Source organism: Sapajus apella, unplaced genomic scaffold (assembly GCF_009761245.1).
Source record: "Sapajus apella isolate SASKATOON/1434 unplaced genomic scaffold, GSC_monkey_1.0 scaffold19, whole genome shotgun sequence".
Classification (NCBI taxonomy): Eukaryota; Metazoa; Chordata; class Mammalia; order Primates; family Cebidae; genus Sapajus; species Sapajus apella.
In genome coordinates this window covers 8,739,852-8,761,394 of record NW_022436959.1, presented here as the reverse complement: position 1 = coordinate 8,761,394, position 21,543 = coordinate 8,739,852, and the positions used below count along the sequence as shown (strand labels likewise).

Genomic DNA, 21,543 nt, shown 5'->3' with positions numbered 1-21,543 from the left:
TCCTTCCTCCCTCCCTCCCTCCCTCCCTCCCTTCCTCCCTTCCTCCTGTCCTCCCTCCCTTCCTCCCTTCCTTCGTTCCTTCCCTTCCTTCCCTCCCTTCCTTTTCTTTTTTTTTTCTTTCTTGCTCTCTCTCCTCTCTCTCTCTCTCTACCCCCCCCCCCCTCCCCTCCCTTCCCCTCTCTCTCTCTCTCTTCTCTTCTGTCTTTCCTCTCACTCTGTCTCCCAGGCTGGAGTGCAATGGCACGATCTCGGCTCACTGCAACCTCTGCCTGTTGATTCAGGTGATTCTTCTGCCTCAGACTCCCGAGTTGGGATTACAGGCACTTGCCACCACACCCAGCTAATTTTTGTAGATTTTGCAAAGACGGGGTTTTGCCATCTTGCCCAGGCAGGTCTCGAATTCCTGAGCTCAAGCGATCTGCCTGCCTCGGTTTCCCAAAGTGCTGGGATTACAGATGTGAGCGAGCCACCAATTCATTTCTAACTAGTTAGCTCAGTTACACTTGAAGCCTGAATGGAAGTTCCTGTGCAGGTTCATCTCGTTTTGTTATTATTGGGGCCATCCTGAGGTGATGGAGACTTTCCTCCACTGTGTCTGGTCTCTAGTACACCATGCCCATCCCCTGAGGAGGGACAGTCACTGTGAGAGAAGGGTACCTCACAGGGCCTCAAAACAACAAGCAAAATGCCCCTGCTCATAAATGGCCGTTGGCAGAGAGCAACTTATATGTCTCCTGGGCAGTCTTGAGCCTTCCCCTTGACCCTCTTCAATGACATATTTCAGCTACATGTCGTGTTGTCTTGTGACTTTACTCATTAGAGTGCCATCAGGGTTCATGCTACCTGGCTTCACTGGCAGAAAGGTATTTGAAAGATGGGAAGACGGAGAAGGAAGAAGATGGTGCAGGATAATTTGATCTGAGGGGTCACAGTCCGCTAGGGATGGCTTTTGTTCCAGGACAAGGTTAAAATGAATGATGTGCTGTGAAGTACGAGGTAGGCACAATCCTGGAGACGCTTCTTACGCAGTAGATGACTAGAGCTGCTTCCAGCTGGTCTCGGCACCTCCGTTGGGAAATAGGCCACTCTCCAGGAGGTGTTTCCACTGATGACAGTCAACCAGACTGGCCATTCAGGTCACTGAGCATGGTGGGCGCAATTCATTTTTCTCTCACAGCTTTCTTCATGCCAGTGACATTCCTTGAAGGTGGGCTACTTAGGTCTTGATGATAAATTATAAAAACACTAAGATCCTAACATTTTCTAAACAAGAGCAACTTCATCCTACTTCTAAGCAGCTCCAGTTAATTTCTAAATTTTCCAGCACTGCAGGGACTCACTACTTTCTACCCACCCCCAATTGATTTTTATAAAACACAATCCAAATATATCACGGGAGATGCACCATGGCTTTTCCTGTCTTTCAAGTAATGCATTTTTGTGTAAACACGTTGTTTATGAAAGAGCCTTTCATGGATGCTTTGTGTTGCTTTTGCTCAAGAAAATACATTTTAAAAGAATTCTCCCCAGCCTGGCATGTAATGTTTCATTAGCCAACATAACCTTGTTTATTTGCTTTTTAAAATTTTATTTGGGAAAGGAAATCAATTTGCACCCCTGACATGCTGCCAGGTTCCTGTTTATAAGCACACAATAGGCAGCTTGGAGGGGGTAAAAATATATAGTTTATGATTTCAGCATTAAGGGTGACACCATCTGCATATGAAACCGTAGAGGCAGTCCTGTTTTCCTGTCCCTGCAGCCACACTAAAGTTTAAGCTTTTTATCAGAGTATGATCCCAGTGTGCACAGAGGAAATGGTCCTAATCATGCTGGGCGCTTTTAGTATGAGGCAAAACTGTCAGAACGAAAGTGAATCTTTGCTGGATTTTGTTGGTTGGTTTTTATTCTCGTTTGTTTTTGGGAAAATCCCTCAAGTGACCAACCAAGACTCAGCCTTGTAACTGGGCTATATTTTGGGGGCGCTTGGAATGTCTTTTCAGCATAATGTGTCCTCAGGCTTCTGTGATCAGTGATTCCTTGGCTGATGGGAGGTTGACAGGATCCTAAGTTTGGTGTATCCATCAAAGAGCATTCCTTTCCCTTCAGTCCCCAAGACTGATGTCTAGCAGATGGGTGTCTGCTGAACTTGACTGTCACTCCTGCCTCCTTTAAGTGGACCCCTGGGCTTTTCTCTTCCCAAAAGTGAAACAATTACCTTACTGATTGAGTGTATGGAGATCCAAATGTAAACATGAAATACAGTCACTCCTTCCCCTTTGCAGAAATGACACTCTCTAAAATCACCCATCGTAGGAAACAAAGCAGTGAATTAGTAGTCAAACGATCTAGATTCTAATCCTGCTCCATGTAGATGTGGGCCACTGGTCTGGTCATACCATCCCTTTGGCCTCTCCCTTCTTTTCTGTCAAATCAGGGAGTTGGATTCAAGGCTCTCTATGGCATATTTCAACTCTGAAGTTCTGTGTGCAGGTACTTACAAGTTCATTAAAAACATCTTCACCTCATAAGTGGGATTTCTTCCTGCCTGTCTCCTAGCCTGCATCTAAGCCAGACCCCTGTTTTGGGTTTCTCCATCTGAATTCCTGTTTCTGTTTCTGTTGTGATGGACCTTTCTCCCCTCCTTTTCACTGCCTTTGCTTCCTCTGTGTTAATAATTATTTTCACTTCCATGGATCTGCTTTTTTCTTGTTTCTTTTTATTTTCCTAAAATACCACCGAAACCTAGCTATCAAATCTTGCATATTAAAAGTGTAACTCTACTGGGAAGCACCTGTTTGGTTATAGACGCTGTGCCTGGAGGCAGAACAAGGTCCATTTCCATTCCACCCTGTTATTCACAAGGTCGGCTCTGGGCCATGGCCTCTTGTTGGAGGCCCAGAGGGCTTTTCCAGATTTTTAAGTGACCCTTTATTTGGCTGAGCATGCCACAAGCTCTAGGTATGCTTTATATGTGAATCTAGAATGTTCCCATGAGCCAGCCAAGGAGGAAAGCAGACTTGGGGAGAGCTTGCATACAAGGAGAATCTTTCATTATTCACCTCCACTAGTAATTAGAGGGCACCATTGAATAGATATAATTGGATCATGTCACAAAATTAAGATAAAAGACCATGAGCTCCCCACCCTGGCTCAGTGTTCCTTCCGTCTCTTCTGCCTCCACTGGAGTGTTGTTCAGCTGGTGCTAGGACTTAGTGCACTAGAGGTCTTCCCGTTGTCCTAGATCTGTAAACTACATTATGTGTGTGAATGTGTAAATAAAAAGCTTCCCCCATATGGGCATACCTCAACCTTTATCAAATGTGGTGGTGTGCAAGGATGTTAGAATAAATGGAGCAACATACAAGACAAGACATTCATGAAGAGTGGCAACTGTCCTCTCTTCTTGTGCCAGAAGATGTGAGATTAGTACTTGGTTACCCAGAGAAATCAGTACTAGGTACAAATGCATAACTGACTTGTAGGCAAAGCCACTTCACCATTGTGAAGACAATACAAGAAAGTCAAGTACTTCATGGGTTTTTTGCTCTGACCATACCTTTTGTTTTGTTTAGTTTTGTTTTGTTTTGTTTTGTTTTGAGATAGAGTTTAGCTCTGTCACCAGGCTGGAGTGCAGTGGCATGATCTGGGCTCACTGCAACCTCTGCCTCCCAGGTTCAAGAGATTCTCCTGCCTTAGCCTCCCAAGTAGCTGGGATTACAGGCACACACCACCACACTCAACTAATTTTTGTATTTTTAGTAGGGATGAGGTTTCACCATGTTGACCACAATGGTCTTGATCTCCTGACCTTGTTGTGATCTACCCACCTTGGCCTTCCAAAGTGCTGGGATTACAGGTGTGAGCCACTGAGCCTGGCCCTGACCATACCTTTTACCAATGGTTATAAACCTTTAAAAAGGTTTTTTGTACTGAGATCCTATTTGATTTTTTAGGGCAGATTTAAATTTGTAAATCCATGTATAGGGTTTGAAAACTATTTTGTAAAGTGACCAGCAAACTATACAGGTGTGAAAAGACACCTGAAAAACATATTTCTTTACATATAGGGCTATCATCAGATTTCTTTATAAGTAAATGGACAACACTTAAATATTTAAAAACAAATCCTGGAGCAAAATTTAAAAAAAGACTAACACATAAGTATCATTAGCATAAGATCATGAGCATCAGCACAAAGGGAAAGTTACAAAGCCTTTTGTCCAGGGACTCACTTCCTGAAAGCTCCAGCAATATAGATGTGGTTCTTATGTGAATCCCTGATTCCCCTGAGATCTCATCTAGAGTTGAGATTTAGAAATATTATTTCTTAGTGTATCAAATAATCAGTAAATTTATTCCATATTGAAGTTATCAGTAGAGCACAATAGAATGAAAATGAATTTAAAATGGAATATTATAGAATGTCCCAGTTGCCAAAGGCCAGGGACTTGCAGACTTAGCGTCCTATCACACAGGAGTGAGAGGCGGCCAGGGAGAGCGCCTTAATAAAAATATGGATGTCACCGACCTTAGTGCTTCTGCTTAGTGAGTCAACTCATACATCCTGGCTGTCTTAGCTAGAGAAATGCAGCTTCTAGATGTTCCCACTTTCCTCCTGCTCAGTAGTTTTGGCGGAAAGTAGAGTTGAGCTTGGCATGGTAATGGCTTTATGGTACATAAACACCAGGTGCCAAATTCTACCTCCTGTGTCTCCCACATATAAAGCTGTTCTTATTCCAAGCCTGATTGTCTCACTGGGAGGAATGTAGACAGATAGGAAGCTGTGGTCTTAAAGTGAGACCTGGTTTTCAGGGTGTATAACTGGGTTCAGAGGAGCCATGCTTGCCCGAGCTCATCTTTGCCGGGTGGAGCCAGGTTACTTGGGCACACCATGGGATGGGTGCGTCTTGGCTTTGTTGCTATTGTTTTTCTCAGCCCAATCATGATTTTTTAGGTGCATGGGTCAATGTAGAGCTAGTTTATTTTTCTGTGTATTAGGATGAGAGCTGATTTTTTTCCCCCTTCAGACTTATTTTTTCTCGTATAAATTTTCTCTAATGAATGTGTATGATGGATATATTGGTGATAAAATAAAAATAACCCAGTTCGGGCACAGTGGCTCATGCGTGTAATCCCAGCATTTTGGGAGGCCAAGGTGGGTGGATCATGAGGTCAGGAGATTAAGACCATCCTGGACAACATGGTAAAACCCCATCTCTACTAAGAATACAAACTGAGTGTGGTGGTGCACGCCTGTAGTCCCAGCTACTCAGGAGTCTGAGGCAGAGAAATTGCTTGAACTGGGGAGGCAGAGGTTGCAGTGAGCTGAGATCATGCCACTGCACTCCAGCCTGGCGACAGTACAAGACTTCATCTCAAAAAGAAAAAAACAATACAAGTTTAATGAACATGTAATTATATTGGGTATTTTCTGGTTGGCCACCCAAGCCCATTCTCTCTCTTTTGGACTCTGTTCTTGCCCTGGAAGTCTGACTCATACACATCATCTGAATAAGCACCTTTAACTGATGTTTTCCTATTCGGTTTGGGTCTATGGCCATGGAGGCATCACTGCAGGCTCCGGGAAGGAAGCAGGGAGAGACTGGGCACCTATTCTCCTAGCTCCTTCGGTTGGCTGCTTTCTTGGACCAGGAGCCATAGGTCTGGCCAGGCACCTTCTCCCCACATGGTTCTCTCTTCTCCTCTGGTCTTGTTGACTTTTCCCCAGCTTCCTCTCTCCTGAGTGCTGGTAACCTCTTCTCTTACTCTTGTAGGCCTAGGGATGCCAACAGCTACCTGCTGGAACTGGCCCCAGGGTGTTACACTGTCCGCAGCTTTCCTACAATCTGTTCCTACCTTTGCAAAAAGTCTCTTTATTAAGTGCTCCTCACATTACCCAGTTTGAAGGTACTAGCTGTTTCCTACTAGGACCCCAGATGTTAAAGTAGTGAAACTCTCTAATTGAATTTGTGCGTTTGTATGCAGTGTTCTCAGACTAAAGCGTCACTTTCTTTCTGTTTGACTGCCATTTTAGCAATACTGAGAAACAGTGGAGTCTCATGGTCCAATGAATTTGAAATGAAATTTTAGAAATTAAGGAATGGGATAGCTTCACAAGGCAGGGGATTGCACGGGAAAATGAATTTATGACTTTTAAAGAAGTATTTTAACGATACAAGATCCCAGAGAAAGAACTCATAGGAGAGATCGTTGATGACTAAGGAAAAAATAGAACTATTAGGTTTTCTGTTTATTGTTTGTTTTTGAATTCTTATTTGAAGGATAGGATCAGAAATGGTCTGGCGCTTCTCGATTAGAGTAAGTAAGGGAGGATGTCAGGAATGGGAAAGGTTACATTAAGTAAGGGTCTACGTAAAGGGGAAAATGGTCTCAAGGAGACAGAGCTATAATTTCTGATCAAGTGGCCAGGCCTCATATGTGAGCCTCCTTGGAAGGTAACATTTAAGGAAACACTTGGAAGAGGTGAGGGAAGGAACTAGGAATACGTGGGAAGAAGCCTTCCAGTTTAGGAGAAGAGCTGGTGGTGCCAAGACTCCCATGTATTTGCAGAATATCGAGGAGGTCCTCAAGAGTCTGCAGCAGTACCAGAGTGACGAAGTAGAGTGGCAGGAAATGAAATCACAGTGGTAAGGGGCGATAGCATGTGGGTCTCTGGAGTACCTTGCAGGAACTGTAAAAATGGAAACTATCTCAGTGACTCCTATTGCGCTAGTAACCCCTAAGGATCCAGAGAACCCAAGTTGTGCTAGGAGAAATTGATGAAGCTTGCTTTTAATAGTCAGACAGGATTTCCAGAAGCTTCTTTGGGCACTGCCATGCCCAGTCGTGGCCAGTGTATCCCCTGTGTCACATAACAAATGCTATTCGTTTGCTGTGATCAAGAGAAAAATACCATCTCTTTAAATTCAGATGTCATCAAATAAGACAGACTAGGCCTCTCTTGAAGTTTCTCTGTTGGATTGCTTCGTTTGGTTTTTGCTTTAAGAAAAAAAGAAATACTGGTAAAGATGATTAAGTTTGGTTGGAAGCAATGGTGATTCAAAGGTACTCATTCGCCAGTAAAACAACCACTTCTCAGGTAGAAATAGGCGGCTAAATTAATACTGATCCTTAGAACAGCACAGCAGCAACTTACATGTGCAAGTACTAGACAATTTACAATGCAAGGCCATTCATGAAGAGATACCTGACAGGTTCTACCAGAAGTGAAATGAAGCAGCAAGCACCTCTTTTCTCTATTGTTCTGGAGGAGGAAGTCTAGCTTGTAGCACATTTTCCTTCCACTGAAGATAGCATTTCTATTTTATGTTAAGAGTATAATTTGCCAACTATTCCAGAATGCAGGTGCCCAACCAGTGCTCCAGGCAAGGGAGTTTCCAAGCAATTTCATCTTAGCCAGCCCTACCCTCTAGCTCTTTTGGCCAGGAGAGAACAGGAGCCGAGAAAGGGGGGCTTGGGCAAGGGAAAGGCAAAGGCGGGTCTCTTCTCAGATCTGCAATATATCATTAGCAGCTTTCCAGAGAGTGCTACATTTATACTTCTGGTCATTAGGTAGGTATGCGTTGGAGTCTCTTTGAAATGCTGAAGAAATAGACCCTTCAGCATCCTTGTGGTAGTTTTATACGTGCCTTATTTTTAGTAACGTTGCAAATTTCTGGTAAGGAAGGGAGAGACGTTTGTTTAGTAATTCTATAATGGGCCATTTGCCTCTTGCACTGCCAGACTAGATTCTCAGTGTGCAAATGCTCAGCATTTCTCTGCATGCTCCATGCCCCTTTCGTGATTTTAAATATCCTTTCCTCTCCTACACTGCGCAGGTGTGAGGACTTAGCAAGGTCATTGTTGCTGTCTGTTTATCTTCCCCACACCTGCCTCGGGACCGCTTTCCTCCCTTGTTTCTAGTCATTAAGCTGCATGCTGGCCTCTGCATATTGATACGACTTAGGATGACTCAAATAAGGAAACTTTTTTTTTTTTTTTGAGACGGGGTCTCACTGTGTCACCCACGCTGGAGGGCAGTGGCATGATCTCGGCTCACTGCATCCTCTGCCTCCCTAGTTCAAGTAATTCTCCTGCCTCAGCCTCCTGAGTAGCTGGGACTATAGGTGCATGCCAACATACCCAGCTAATTTTTTTGTATTTTAGTAGTGAGGGGGTTTCACCATGTTGCCCAGGGTGGTTGCAAACTTCTGAGCTCAGGTAATCCACCCACCTCAGCCTCCCAAATTGCTAGGATTACAGGCGTGAGCCACCGTGCGGCCAATATTATATTTTTATATTAGGATCTCAGGCTTAAGATGACTGCGTGCCTGACTTAGACAAGAGGAAATTGTGTATCAGTTGTTCTTTGGACACATTTCAACACCTCAAAAATCACAGTTCATTTATCTAACCAGTAGTCATTTAGTTCTGTGCCAGGCACTGAGCTAGGTGCTAGCAATAGAAGAGAAAACAAGAGAGGCTCCTTTCTTCCTGGAATTTATTGCATAGTGAACTGGAAATAGTGGTAATAACAATTGCACATTGTGAAACACACTATAGATGAAAGGATTGGGGTGCTGAAGTAGAAGAAAACAGGTGGGATACCTTTAGTTGGGGAGGTGATATTTAAGATGAACCTGAAAAGGAGAGAGGAAGGGAATCATTCTAACGATGCGAGGATGTCAGAGAAGAGAACAGCAGGGTTGTAAGATAATACGTATGTCACTAAAGCTCTTTTCAAACCATCGCTGTATCTTTACTTTGCAGGTCAAAGGAAGAAGGGTACACTATCCTCATTTTGTACTTGAGAAAATGTCATCAATCAATCAATAAATTTATTGCTTAGAGGATAGGATTTAGCTAGGCAGAGAGAAGGAGAGGAAATTCTAGGCTTGGGGCATGTACAGGCAAAAGTATGAAGGTGAAAATTTGAAGTCACGGGTTGTATAATGAATAGACCAGTGTGGGTGGAGTTTAGGGTTTGCACAGGGGATAGTGGTAGGAGATGAGGGTGGAAATATAAGGTCTTGAAGGCGTGGCTAAGTGTGAGCTTTGATTGATGATAATGGGGAGCTATATATAGCAGGTTTCAGAGCTGGGGAGTGGCATTAGGAAAGTGCTGAATTACATCAATTAATTGGAGAACAGGATCTGGAGTGTTCTGGGAGGGACCCAAAGGATTGGAAGCCAGGAGCCAGGCTCCTATATCAATAGGAAACAATTGTACGATCAGGGCAGGAGGTGATAGACCTCTAAAGCCAGTGGGATGGCAAAGAAAAGGTAAGGCAGATGTGGGAATCATGAAGACAAAATCGACAGACTGGAGAAGTTAAGCAAGATCATGTGTTTACTGATGGAGTTTAGGTGAAAACACAGACCTGCTGACGAGCCCTTGGCCATTCAGAACGTGGTATAATCGGCTCTCGGCAACACGTCTTTCTGTGCTTCCACAGAAAGCACAGAAAGTGTGTGTGTGTGTGTGTGCGCGCGCGCGCGCGCGCGTGTGTGTGTGAAGGTATTTTTCAGACTGATGTGTTTTTCATCCCTTTCCTTCCTTACTTTTCACATTCCCTCTAATTTGGAGGCTCACTGTAGTAAGAAGAGTGCTGACATTTTCTTTTCTCTCATTCCACAGTGCTCATTGTACTGTTCTATATATTCACTCAGCAGACATCTATGTGTTGGGTATTGTATTAGGCCCTGAGTACAATCATAGCAAATCAGACCCTGTCCTCATCATCAAAGTGTTGATAGCTAGAAGGAAAACTGACCTTAAAAATAATATATATGCCAGTGCTTCTAAGATCTTTAAAAGCAATGTGTGTGGGTTAAGGTGGAGGGCCAAGGAGTGGTTAGCTGATACTACCTGGTAGAGATCTGCTATAAGCATTGATAGTAATGATGATGAGAATAAAGATAATTAGAATAATGGCTGCTAACATTTATTGGACAGTTAATGGGTCCAACATTGTGTTAAACATTATGCTTGTATTACCTAATTTAATCTTTACAAAAACTGTATCAGATAGAGTTGTCTCTATTTAACAATTGAGAAAACCGAAGTACAGGGAAGCCATAAGCTTGCCCAAGATCACACATCATTCATTTATTTGCAGAATAATTGAATCCATTGCTATCTACTAAGCACACCACTTGGAGGCAGGCACTGATTATTTTCACACAGCATGTTTTCTGCTCTAAGAACAGTGAGTGCAGTTATGTTGTCTTTTGTTTCTTTTCTTTTTTCCTTTTTTTTTTTTGAGTTGAAGTCTCACTGTGTTGCCCAGGCTGGAGTGCTATGGTGTGATTTTGGCTCACTGCAACCTTCGCCTCCCAGGTTCAAGCAATTCTCCCTGCCTCAGCCTCCTGAGTAGCTGGGACTACAGGCACCCACCACCACACCCGGCTAATTTTTGTATTTTTTAGTAGAGACAGAGTTTCACCATGTTGGCCAGGCTGGTCTAGAACTCCTGACCTCAGGTGCTCTGCCCGCCCCGGCCTCCCAAAGTGCTGGGATTACAGGCGTAAGCCACCAGCCAGGCCAGTTATGTCATTTTTAATGGCATGAGACTAGTTTCTGATGCTCAGGAGTTTGGTGGATACATCAGTCACAGAAATTTGCTCCATCTTAATTACAGTAACCTGAATAAACTAGAGCCATTTCGCTCCTTTTAACCCATATGATTATATTTAGCAAAGACAACCAAGGTAGTAATGTGGGAGATGAGAATAGAAACATGGAGAGTCCCAGGCATTAAGAAACTGACAAGGACGGATCAGAATCTTTCTTTGAGAGACACCTGGAAACTGTTTCTCACAGTCAACGGTGGCACCTGAGAAGGTATTTACTGTCTTGAGTATTTTACTACAGGATTAAATGAATAGCTATAAAACACTTACAGGGATGGTTCAGGGCTCCATTGCCTCAAACCCAGTATTAGAAAGAATGAAAGAGTTCTGGAGATTGGACGGGAGCCTCAGCAAGCTGGGCAGATATTGCTGCTCAGAATCCTACAACCTCAAGTCTAGAACCTCCTGTATGGGGGTTGTCTGCTTCTGGCAATGGGTGAGGGGGCTGAGGCTACTGATGATGGTATCAGTGTGCAAGCCGCCTCTCTACCTACTGCAACGTCTTCCTTCAAGTCAGAAGGAAGCTGCCTACACATGCAGCATGACTTTTAGATAAGGGTCAGGGATCAGAGATTTTGAAATGAACTCATGGTGTATATCCAAGCTTTTCCAGCTGTGAAGGTGGTGGTGATGACATTGATCCAAATTAGGGGTATGCCAGATCTACTATTGTGTAATTCTCAGATCACATACCAATATTAATTAATCACTGATTTATAATGCCCATTGTAAGAATAGCAGGCATATCTTATTTTTTGCCATGTCACTTTCCACACACACACACACACACACACACACACACACACACAAATTTGTACAAGACTTATAGAAGCAGTATGGCTTAGTGGTGATGAACCTGGTTAAGAGTCTGAAGCCAAACTGCCTGGAGCTGAGCTTTGCTCCTTATTGGCTATGTGATTTTGTCCAAGTCAGTTAACCTCTCTTTGCCTTAATGCCTCATCTGTATAGGGCTGGTAACCATATACATACCTTCTAGACTGATGATAAGGGTTAAATGAGTTTTCTGACATACAGTAATGCTGTATCAGGGTTAGCCATTATTAATATTAACATCAGTCATGGGGAGCAGCCACCAGACCGTACGTGCTGTCTTTGAGCCTCATGTTCTGGACTTTACTAAAAGGAAAGAAGTACATTTTTGTTGTCAGACACTGTGCTGGGACATCTGTCATCTCACATGATTCTGATGCTAATCCTGTCCTTTAGATGGCTATCTCCATTTTTAAGATGAGAAAGGTATGGCTCAGAGAACTTGAATTTTGTGCCCCAGACACTATGGAGCTGATGCAAACTTGATCCTGGGTCTGGCCCATTCTAGTGGTTCTGTTTTTCTTTTATACTCTGGTACCTCTTAGAATTTGTCAGAGATAAGTAGCAAACTGAAAAAAGCAAAATGGATGAATGAATGAATGAACTTCAAGACAGGGTCTCACTCTTTCGCCCAGGCTGGAGTGCAGTGGTGCAATCACGGCTTGCTGCAGCCTCAACCTCCTGGGCTCAAGTAATCCTTCTGCCTCAGCCTCTCAGGTAGCTGGGACCACAGGTGTGTGCCACCATGCCTGGCTCATTTTTTAAGTGAAAAAGCAGAATTCCAATGTGTATATCAAGGCTAGAGTTTCCATAGCCCCTGTGGTCTCCTCCCCCTTCTGAAGAGGTGACCTGAGATGTTTCGTACCTCGTGTCATCCACCTTGGCCTGTGTGACTGTGCTGCAGAGAATCTAGGAGGGAGAGGAGGTGGCCTGCATGGTCCCTGGTGCTCTCCCCACTCCATGTCTCCTCTGATACCTCACTATTTCCTTGGTCATGGGACAGCCTGTCCTCTTGGTAAGATCCAAAAAATACCTGTCCTGATAGATAGCTCCTGAGAGTGCCAAACAGGGGAACCAGGACTCTCTAGTCTCCTTTCTATACCTCCAGAAAGCTTAGTAGCTTCCAGAGAGTTAGAACCTTTGTTATTCTGTGAATGTCTTGCATATCTTTTGGATGCAGTTCAGGGATGTTTACATCTGGGAACTTCTGAAAGTCTTCATAACTGCCCAGGCATCATTAAGATGCAGACAACTCTAAGATTGCACAACGCAACTTGTAAATGCGAGTTAAGATGACCCTGGCTCTTTATGGAAAAGCCAATAAAGTCTCCACACTGTGGCAGTTGGATGGAATATAGATTTGCAGATAACATTCTGAGACCTTACGGGAATCAACATCATTTTACCTGTATGCTTCAACCTTCACTTTCAGTTGTGGTCCATTCCCTTCATCCTTTATTACCACACCCTGAAATTACAGTTATTTTTAAGAACATGGATGAATGTTTATGTAGATGGGATTGTTGTTTTGCATTTTGTATTCCAAGCCCATGCATGCAGAAAGACAATTACCACTCTACCTCAAGCTCAGGAGTATGCAATCAAGACTCATTACTCCCCTGCTTCTCATTTCATTCACACCCTTTTGTCTCAGAACAATAATGAATGGAGAGCAAAGCATCCCAAGATACTTGAGGAAAGGAAGAACTCAAAAGGACGCGCTGAGAAATGTGAATCAAAGAGGGAGAAATTTCGGTGAAGATCGTTTGTTTAAAGTGGAGCTTTCGTCTTTGGTGGTTGGAAGATTGTGCTTTTTGTTAGATCCGTTTCTTGAACCGTGATCCCTTGGGGTTTGGCAGAAAGCTATAATTTTTGGAAGGCTCATTTCTACAAAAGCTTATGGTTATGGAGAAAAATCAACATTTGTAGGTCCATGAATCAGAGTCTAGAAAGTCTGTTTGGATATTTAGTGTCTCATAAAATGTAACATAGGAAAAGACTGTGGAGTGTCAGAGCTGGAAAAGATCATGAAGACCATGTGGTCCAGCCCTCTCCTTTAATGATGAGGCTGCTGAGCCCAGCGAGGTTGAATGATTCATCCAGGTTACATGGTTACAAGGAGGGGTAGACAAACTGAACTAGAACAGACCTCTTAACTCTCAAGCCTGTATATTTTCAACACTATTACACATTACCAATCATTTGAAAACATCTGAGCCAAAGCATGAACAGTGTATCATAAATGAGAGAATCTTAGCAATAGAAAAGACCTTGGAGGTCATCTGGTACCATCTCCCTCCTGATGCAGAAATCCTTTTGGTGACATGTCTGACAAATGGCCACTCATCCTGGCTTAACTCCAGTGCCAGGAAGATCAGTATGTTACAGGCAGCTGTGGTGTCTTCGGGTATCTCTACATGTTAGTACATTTGTTCTGACGGAACGTCATATGTGTACCTTGAAAGTATCACCCCATTAGGAGTGAGGGTGGCCAGAGGTAAGTGGCATGGTATTGGTGATGGTGAGGATTTTACTCTTTTTCTCATCTTGATATAAGGACAGTAATGCCTACCTCTAAGGGTCATTGTAAAGGCTAGAGATATGGTTTATAAAGCATCTACCATCATGCCTTTTTCAATAGAGGTACCCAAACTGTAATTATTATTGACTTTTATCATCATGATTCCATTACTAAAATTATACCCTCTGACTAGGCACAGTGGCCTGTCATCCCAGCACTTTGGGAGGCCAAGGCAGGTAGATCACAAGGTCAGGAGTTGAAGACCAGGCTTGCCAACATAGTGAAACCTTGTCTATACTAAAATTACTAAAATCAGCCTGGCATGGTGGCACACACTTGTAGTCCCAGCTACTTGGGAGGTTGAGTCAGGAGAATCACTTGAACCCAGGAGATGGAAGTTGCAGTGAGCCAAGACCACAGTGCCACTGTACTGCAGCCTGGGCAATAGAACGAGACACCATCTCAAAAAAAAAAAAAAAGAAAAAGAAATTATGTCCTCTGGAACAACATAGGTTATATGTAATCTTGCAGCTATTTTAAAGCAGTTAGCATGACCCTTTAAGTCTCCTCTTCAGACTGAGTGTTCTCTGATTCTTCTCTGTTCTTCCTGTGATACATTTTAGATGGCTTCATTGCTTTCATTCACACTTATTTGTCAATTTCCCCCTTAAAATGTGGTGGCCAAATGTGGTCAATCCAATGTACTCTACAGTGGAATAATTACTTCTCTAGATCTGAACCTTTCACTTCTCCTAAAGCAACCTAGATTTATGTTAGCATTTTTGGAGACCAGATCACACAGTTGGCTCCAGTAAAACCTGACTCTGCTGTCCAGAACGTTAGCTGTGCCTCCCAACTTTGTGTCAACTGCAGATTTGACAAGCATGATTTTTACATCTTTATCCAAGCTGTTGATAAAAAAGGTTGAACAAGAAAAGGCCGAAGTCTGAGCTTTGAGGAACACCTCTGGCCCTTCCCTGCATGTTGACTTCCATCCACTAGTTTGGTGACATTGTTTCACCAGCTTCCCATCTACCCACCTGTACTGTCAGAGATGACTCTGCAAGATAGAGTCACTCTTTGTGTTTTTGAAATTGGAGACTTAATTTATCCAGAGGTAAAATGCTATTCTTTTATCGATGAAGACAGGTTTTGAACTCATAATTGGGACAATGTGAACTCAGAAAGTAATTTCATGTTTGAGTTACTAGGTAATGCTTAGAGAAAAAAAAATCACCTTCTCTTAATGTGAAATGAGAATGCTTTTGCTGGGTTGTTTATTTTTCCAAAATGTATTGAAATTATTCTTCGGGTCTGGAAGAAGAAGACTGGAGAATTTGCAGATTTTATGCATTGGGTAGAGAAGAGATTATAGGAGAGTTTCCTTTTCCATTTCTAGTAGAGATCACAGAGATGAAGGGATGCCAGTAAAGTGTTGATAAAGGAGAGTGAGTGTTGGTTATATTCCTAGAGAGTGATTTGTATTCGTTTTGGTGATTCTCAGAGAAGATTCTTAAGCTTTTTTGGGGGGACGGGTTTACTTCTTTCTCTTATTTAACATATTTTAACTCTGAAGAATTAAACCTGTTCTTTGTGCTGCAGCATAAGTCAGTTTTCCTTGTCTTTTTCCACGGTGGATGTAAAGAATGGTGGTCGTCAGCACTTGAGCCAAAGTGCTCTAAGATTGGAAGCTCAGTTCTCAGCGTCTTCCTTCAATGGCCCCTTTAATATTTTTAACAAGGTTTTACTTTTTATTGTATATATACAAGGCTTGTGGTGTTCTTCATAATCCTGAGCCTCTCTATTTCCCTAGCCCATAATTGAACCATAACTTAACAAGTATCTTAATATCTAAAACTGCATTATTGCATACTTGCAGATCACAATGTCAACAGACAGGACATTAGCACTCTCAAAAATTGACCAGGGAACAAAAAGGTAATACTTCATCGTATGAAATATTCCATGAATGTTATAGTTCACCCGTTCACTCACTAGTTATTGAGCACTGGGATGTACCAGCCACTAAGCTAGACAATGGAGTCATGATGGGGAGTAAAATGGAATTTACTTCCTTCTCTCATGGGGCTTACAGTCCAGGGGAGAAGCAGCTGTCAATTAAGCAATCAAAAACATTGTAAACCATTGTACTGTAAAGGAAAAGGACATGGTGCCATCACATGGGAGGGTGTGGACAGGAAAGTCTTGCCTACATGGTGATTGATTGTGAGGTCTGAAGGTGGAGGCAGGGCAAGGGCCTATGCTGGAACAGAGCATGGTTAGGATGAGGGTAGGAAATATCTAGAATGCATGAAGGAGACCAGTTAGGAGATCATCGTCTAGACAAGGATAGAAGATGACGGCAGCTGGGCGTAGGTTGGAGAAAGGATGGATGGAAAGACTGGAAGAGATGAAGGACGCTTAGCTAAACTTGTAGAACTTGGGGACAACCTAAGAGGGTGATGGAAAAGAGACATCCAGGATAATTTGAGGAGAGTCTATATGTTTTTAGATTCTTTTTTGTGAATTAAAGATTGTGATCTTAAAAATTAAATTGTATAGCATCAGTGGCAACCTCTGGTAACACAGCACACTGCAAGTAATTCTGAAAGAGGAGTCAAAAATGGTTCTGTGCCTTGGAACCATTACTGACAGAGCAGGTGACTATGAACACGATGAGAAATTTTAAGTGTCTTTGAACTTAACAGTGTACAAAATAATACCTTAAGTTTCTGACCTCATTAAGACTCAGAAAAATAAGTTTGTTAAGGTTCACTTTCAAAAGAAATAACACAATTTTCTTTATTTTCATTATCATTTTTAGTCCAATTCTGTAAATCTCTAGATCCTATAAAAAGAAGTAAAGCATGTCCCTGCACTGCCACCAAAGCAGATCACCATTTCCTTTCGTCTTACTTTACCTAACCACTGTAATTTCCCATGTCAGAAAAACTTTCCAGTGTATAAGAGAAGTCTTTGGCCTGTGCGTATATATAAGTCTGTTCCTGCCTTTGGGGTCCCTTGATGACACAGTAGGCTCACAGTCTAAGCCGGGTGCCCAGTTTCCATCTGGACTCCTGGCAAACTGTGTGGTCAGGATTTAGAAATCAGAAACCTGGGAAAGGTGCAATGTGATGGACACAGCCACCCCAAATACCATACATGTTATCACCATCGTTTAACACATAGTGCAGGAAATCCTTCTCTTTGCAGAAGAACTTCAAAGGACTCCTTCTAGTTCTCCTGGGTAACATTTATTTTTTCTTTGCTAACACCAAAGCGCAGACAGATACATATTTTTCCTTTCGTAAATTGCTAGTGACACTCCATTTTTTTCCCCTCCCATCTTCAACCCATTGTCCAACAGACCTCTTAAATTTCTGCACCCTTCTAGGCTGAAGAGCTGTACCTTGCCATTTATAGAGACTTACTTCTTGCCCTTAGCTCTTACTTTGTTTGGCCAAGCACTTTCTTTTTCTCTCCCTCCCCTCCCCCCTCCCCCTTCCCTTCCCCCTCCCCTCCCCCCCCCCCTCCCTTCCCCTCCCCCATCCTCCCCCTCCTCCCCTCCCCCTCCCCTCCCTTCCCCTCCCTTCCCCTCCTCTCTCCTCTCTTCTTTTTTTTTTCCTTTTCTTTTTTTTCTTTTTTCTTTCTTTTTTCAGAGACAGGTTCTTACTCTGTCCCTCAGGCTGGAATGTGGAGTGTAGAGGTGTGATCCTGGCTTACTGCAGCCTTGAACTCCTGTTTTCAAGCCATCCTCCCATCTCAGCCTCTCAAAGTGCTGGCATTACAGACGTAAACAGTATGCCACTTTCTCTTTCTTTACTGGGTTCTAAATTTCTTTCTCGCCTTTCAGTCCCAATATGTTGATCAGCCCTCTCTGCTCAGTGTGAATTTTCTGATTGTCCCAGTAACTTTCTTTTCTATGAAAAGCTATCTTTTAAACCAGCTTTATCTTACATATTTTACTTACTTTTGAATTTAAAACAAGCCTTCATTTGAAGTAATCGGAAATAAATACATGATATTAGGACCTGTAAGTGACTCAGGCATTTCATTTGTTCTTTCACTGGTTTATTAATGCTATTAATATACATCTTCTGAGTCTACAATGGTCCGGGCACCACAGGGTAGAGTTGCGAATACAAACATCCTATGTTCCAGAGGAAAAGACAGGGAACAAGTAACTAGGCTCTTGATTATTGTTCTGTGTTTCCATTACTCCATGCACTGTGAGAGATGGATTTTATGAAAATGCGGCAGAAAGTGTCAACTCTTGCTCTGATCATTGGATCTCAGACACCTTGTCATGTATTCCCGTCATCCATCCTCATTCCACAGATTGTTAAGCTTGTGTCCTGAGTCCTGAGATTATGATTTGAAATGGTAGTCATTTTCTTAAAAAATACATATGATTGGCCACTCTTATAGGAGTACAAATTTAAAAAAAAAAAAAGAAAAACAGTGTGCTTGTCATGCAAAGCAAGATGCAGAATGACTATTCATGAAATCACACTATTATGCTCTTACCACAAAAATCATTTTCAAATCTGGTGTTCATCCTCCAAGTCAGAGAAGGCAGGCACTAAACATCTCTGATGCAAACCCCACATCAGGGTGGCAGCAGAGTGATAAGGAAACTTTAAGGCATTTTCTCACGTGCTTTACGCTAAGGGTGAGTAGTTATTTTTCATCTCTTTGTAGCTGTACGTTATAACAAGATGAATGGGCCCATGGCTTGCCGGAAGCCATAACTCTCTCTATAGTTGACACGACCAGATTCTCAGTTTTGGCCTTTGAGAACTTGAGAGTAGAATAAAAACATTGACGCCTCCTGACCTTTCCCCTGTGTCTTCTCTGGGCAGAATATCTCGATGCATAATGCAGTTGGTGGGGCCATGACGGGGCCCGGAACTCACCAGCTTAGCAGCGCTCGGCTGCCCAACCACGACACCAGCGTTGTGATTCAGCAAGCCATGCCGTCGCCCCAGTCCAGCTCTGTCATCACTCAGGCACCTTCTACCAACCGCCAGATCGGGTAAGGAGCCCTCCTCGGCTGCCCCTGGGTCCTGGCTGGAGCTCAGGAAATGTTTCTGGACTTTCTTCTGGTTTCTGGTGCCCAGATTGGTTGGTTTTTTGGCTGGTGTGATATTGGCTAGAGCTCAGAGTCATGTTCTTGATGGGAGAAGGGAGGTGTCTCCGCTTGGTAGAAGCTGTTTTGACCCTGGACTTTGGGTTGTAGGGGTGGGGTAAGGAGCAAATCATTCTGTGTCATCATTTCTTTGGACAAGATTTGTGAACTTTAAGATGACTGTGGGAAAACCCGTGGTTGTTATGGAGACCAGAGTATAGTGCGCCAAACAAATGCTTGACGTGGTGGAGGGAATGCTCTACCAGCTCAGCCTTGTCTCCAGCAAGTGTGCCCTTCCCTTCCTGTGAGCTGCCACACTCATCTGCTGTGTCTCCTGTGTACAGCAACCCCTCCTTGTGTATGAGAGCTAAAAGCTGCCCAGTGGATACTTGAAAGTGCAGATAGCACCAAACCCTGCGTATAATATGCTTTTTCCGTCTGATAACTGAGATAGCTATTAAGTGACTACTGGGTGGGGTGTGTCTACAGCGTGGACATGGTGGACAGGGGGATGATTCACATCCTGAGGGGATGGCTTGGGACGCATGAAGTTTCATCATGCTACTCAGAATGGTGAGCAACGTAAAACTTGTGAATTGTTTATTTCTGGAATTTTCCTTTTAATATTTTTGGACCACGGTTAACTGAAATTGCAGAAAGCAAAACTACGGATAATGGGGACTACCATATTTCCACAGTCGTCCTGCCCTCTGCTCATTCTTTACTGCTCCTCCTTCTCATTGCTACCTCCTTATCAGCCCTCCCCTTCTCTATGTTGGTCCGTACTGATTCCTGGAGTAGACAAAGCAAAAAAAAGCCCCTCCCTCTCATTTATGCAAATAGACACTACTGAGGCATGAGGAAAAGTTGGTAGAAAGATCCTGTTATTGAACCCGACGCCCCATGCCATGTGATGGAAAGAGCTCTCACTTCTGGGTGTCCTGCGTTAGCTCTAGCCCCTCGCTATGGCGAGTGTGGTCTGAGGATGCGCAGTGGGGGCATTTCCAGGGAGCTTCTCAGAAACACAGACTTTGGCCCAGCTTCCTCATCCCCAGAATGAGGATGGTGACTGTTCTTTCCAACCTCACGAGAGTAAAGATGAAATAAAAGATTTAAGAGCACATGGGTTCTTAGGAAGAAAAGGTAATAACTTTAAGCTAAAAAACTGTGATAAGTTTCTCTTGCTGGCTGCAGAGAGCTGGCTGCTCTGTGCTCCCAGAATTCTCTTTTTAAAGTGAGAAGGGGTGCTTGCTGTGTTTGATATGTGCATCAGCATTCAGTTTGAATTTTCAGTCGAATATCGGATGTGGTCATTAAAAAATTAGACGCTGCTCCACAATTTGTCAGTATGTCTTTCCCCTCTTGTTTTTTGGTGTTAGAAGAATTCCAGATCCTTGGACTGGATGCGGTGGCTCATGCCTGTAGTCCCAGCACTTTGGGAGGTCAAGGTGGGTGGATCGCGAGGTCAGGAGATCAAGACCATCCTGGCCAACGTGGTGAAACTCCGTCTCTACTAAAGATACAAAAGTTAGCCAGGTGTGGTGGCAAGTGCCTGTAATCCCAGCTACTCCTGAGGCTGAGGCAGGAGAACAGCTTGAACCTAGGAGGCGGAGGTTGCAGAGAGCTGAGATCGAGACACTGCATTCCAGCCTGGCGACAGATCGAGACTCCATCTCAAAAAAAAAAAAAAAAAAAAAAAAAAAGAATTCCAGACCCTCAGGGAACACTGGCATATGTTATTCCTTATTCCTTATTCCTAATAGGGAATAACACTTATTCCTCCCTAGGATGCTCCAGAAGGGGCACCTTGTCTCACATTTTCAACTTACCAGCATGGGCTGTGACACATAAAGACCCACCTTAAGAAACGAGAGTTATGAGTAATGACCACCTTGTGAGTTTGCTGTGGGTGTGCTTGGTTTTCTGTTCAAGAAACAGAACATTAACCTGGCCCTTCGAATGCTTGACTTTGTTGAAAGAAGCCAATGCTAGGTTGGCAAGCGTCTCTGCTAAAGATTTCCTTTCTTCTCAAATGACCTTGAGAGCAAATGTTGCCATTATCTAAATCAAGAACCCATAGTATGCTAAGAGGGTGGGGTGGATTCATTAAAGACAGCATCTAAATCTCCAGGGATTTCTCTCAAGTGGCTTGGCTTTCAGCAGACAATTCACAGTGAGGCCAGCTAATTATAATTATTTTATTTTTCTTTCAAGGGGAAAAAACATAAAATGTGCTAGAGTTTACTAGCAGTTTTACAGCATTCCTTCCCCCCTGGAGTTCTCCTGCCTGCCTCCCCCCCCCCCCCCCCCCCCCAACTCCCCTTTGGTAGTCCCTTAGTATTCAGCCATTGTTAGCACAAAGCTGGTCTTTATGAAACAATCTTTTAAGGGCTAGCACTAAAGTTTAAGATGAGTGCGACTATGTCAA

The 21,543-nt window shown here is 43.3% G+C and overlaps 1 protein-coding gene across 6 annotated transcripts in view; it reads left to right on the top strand.

Annotated features, from left to right (window-relative positions):
* CREB5 (cAMP responsive element binding protein 5) overlaps positions 1-21,543 on the top strand; it is a 420,024-nt gene that overhangs the window by 148,833 nt on the left and 249,648 nt on the right. For all 6 annotated transcript variants that reach the window (XR_004271511.1, XM_032286910.1, XM_032286908.1 and 3 more), the window contains one exon: positions 18,850-19,022. Coding sequence is in view for 5 of the 6 variants with exons in the window: in XM_032286910.1 (XP_032142801.1) it covers positions 18,850-19,022 (173 nt within the window). In the remaining variant the exon portion in view is untranslated. The remainder of the gene's footprint in view (positions 1-18,849; positions 19,023-21,543) is intronic.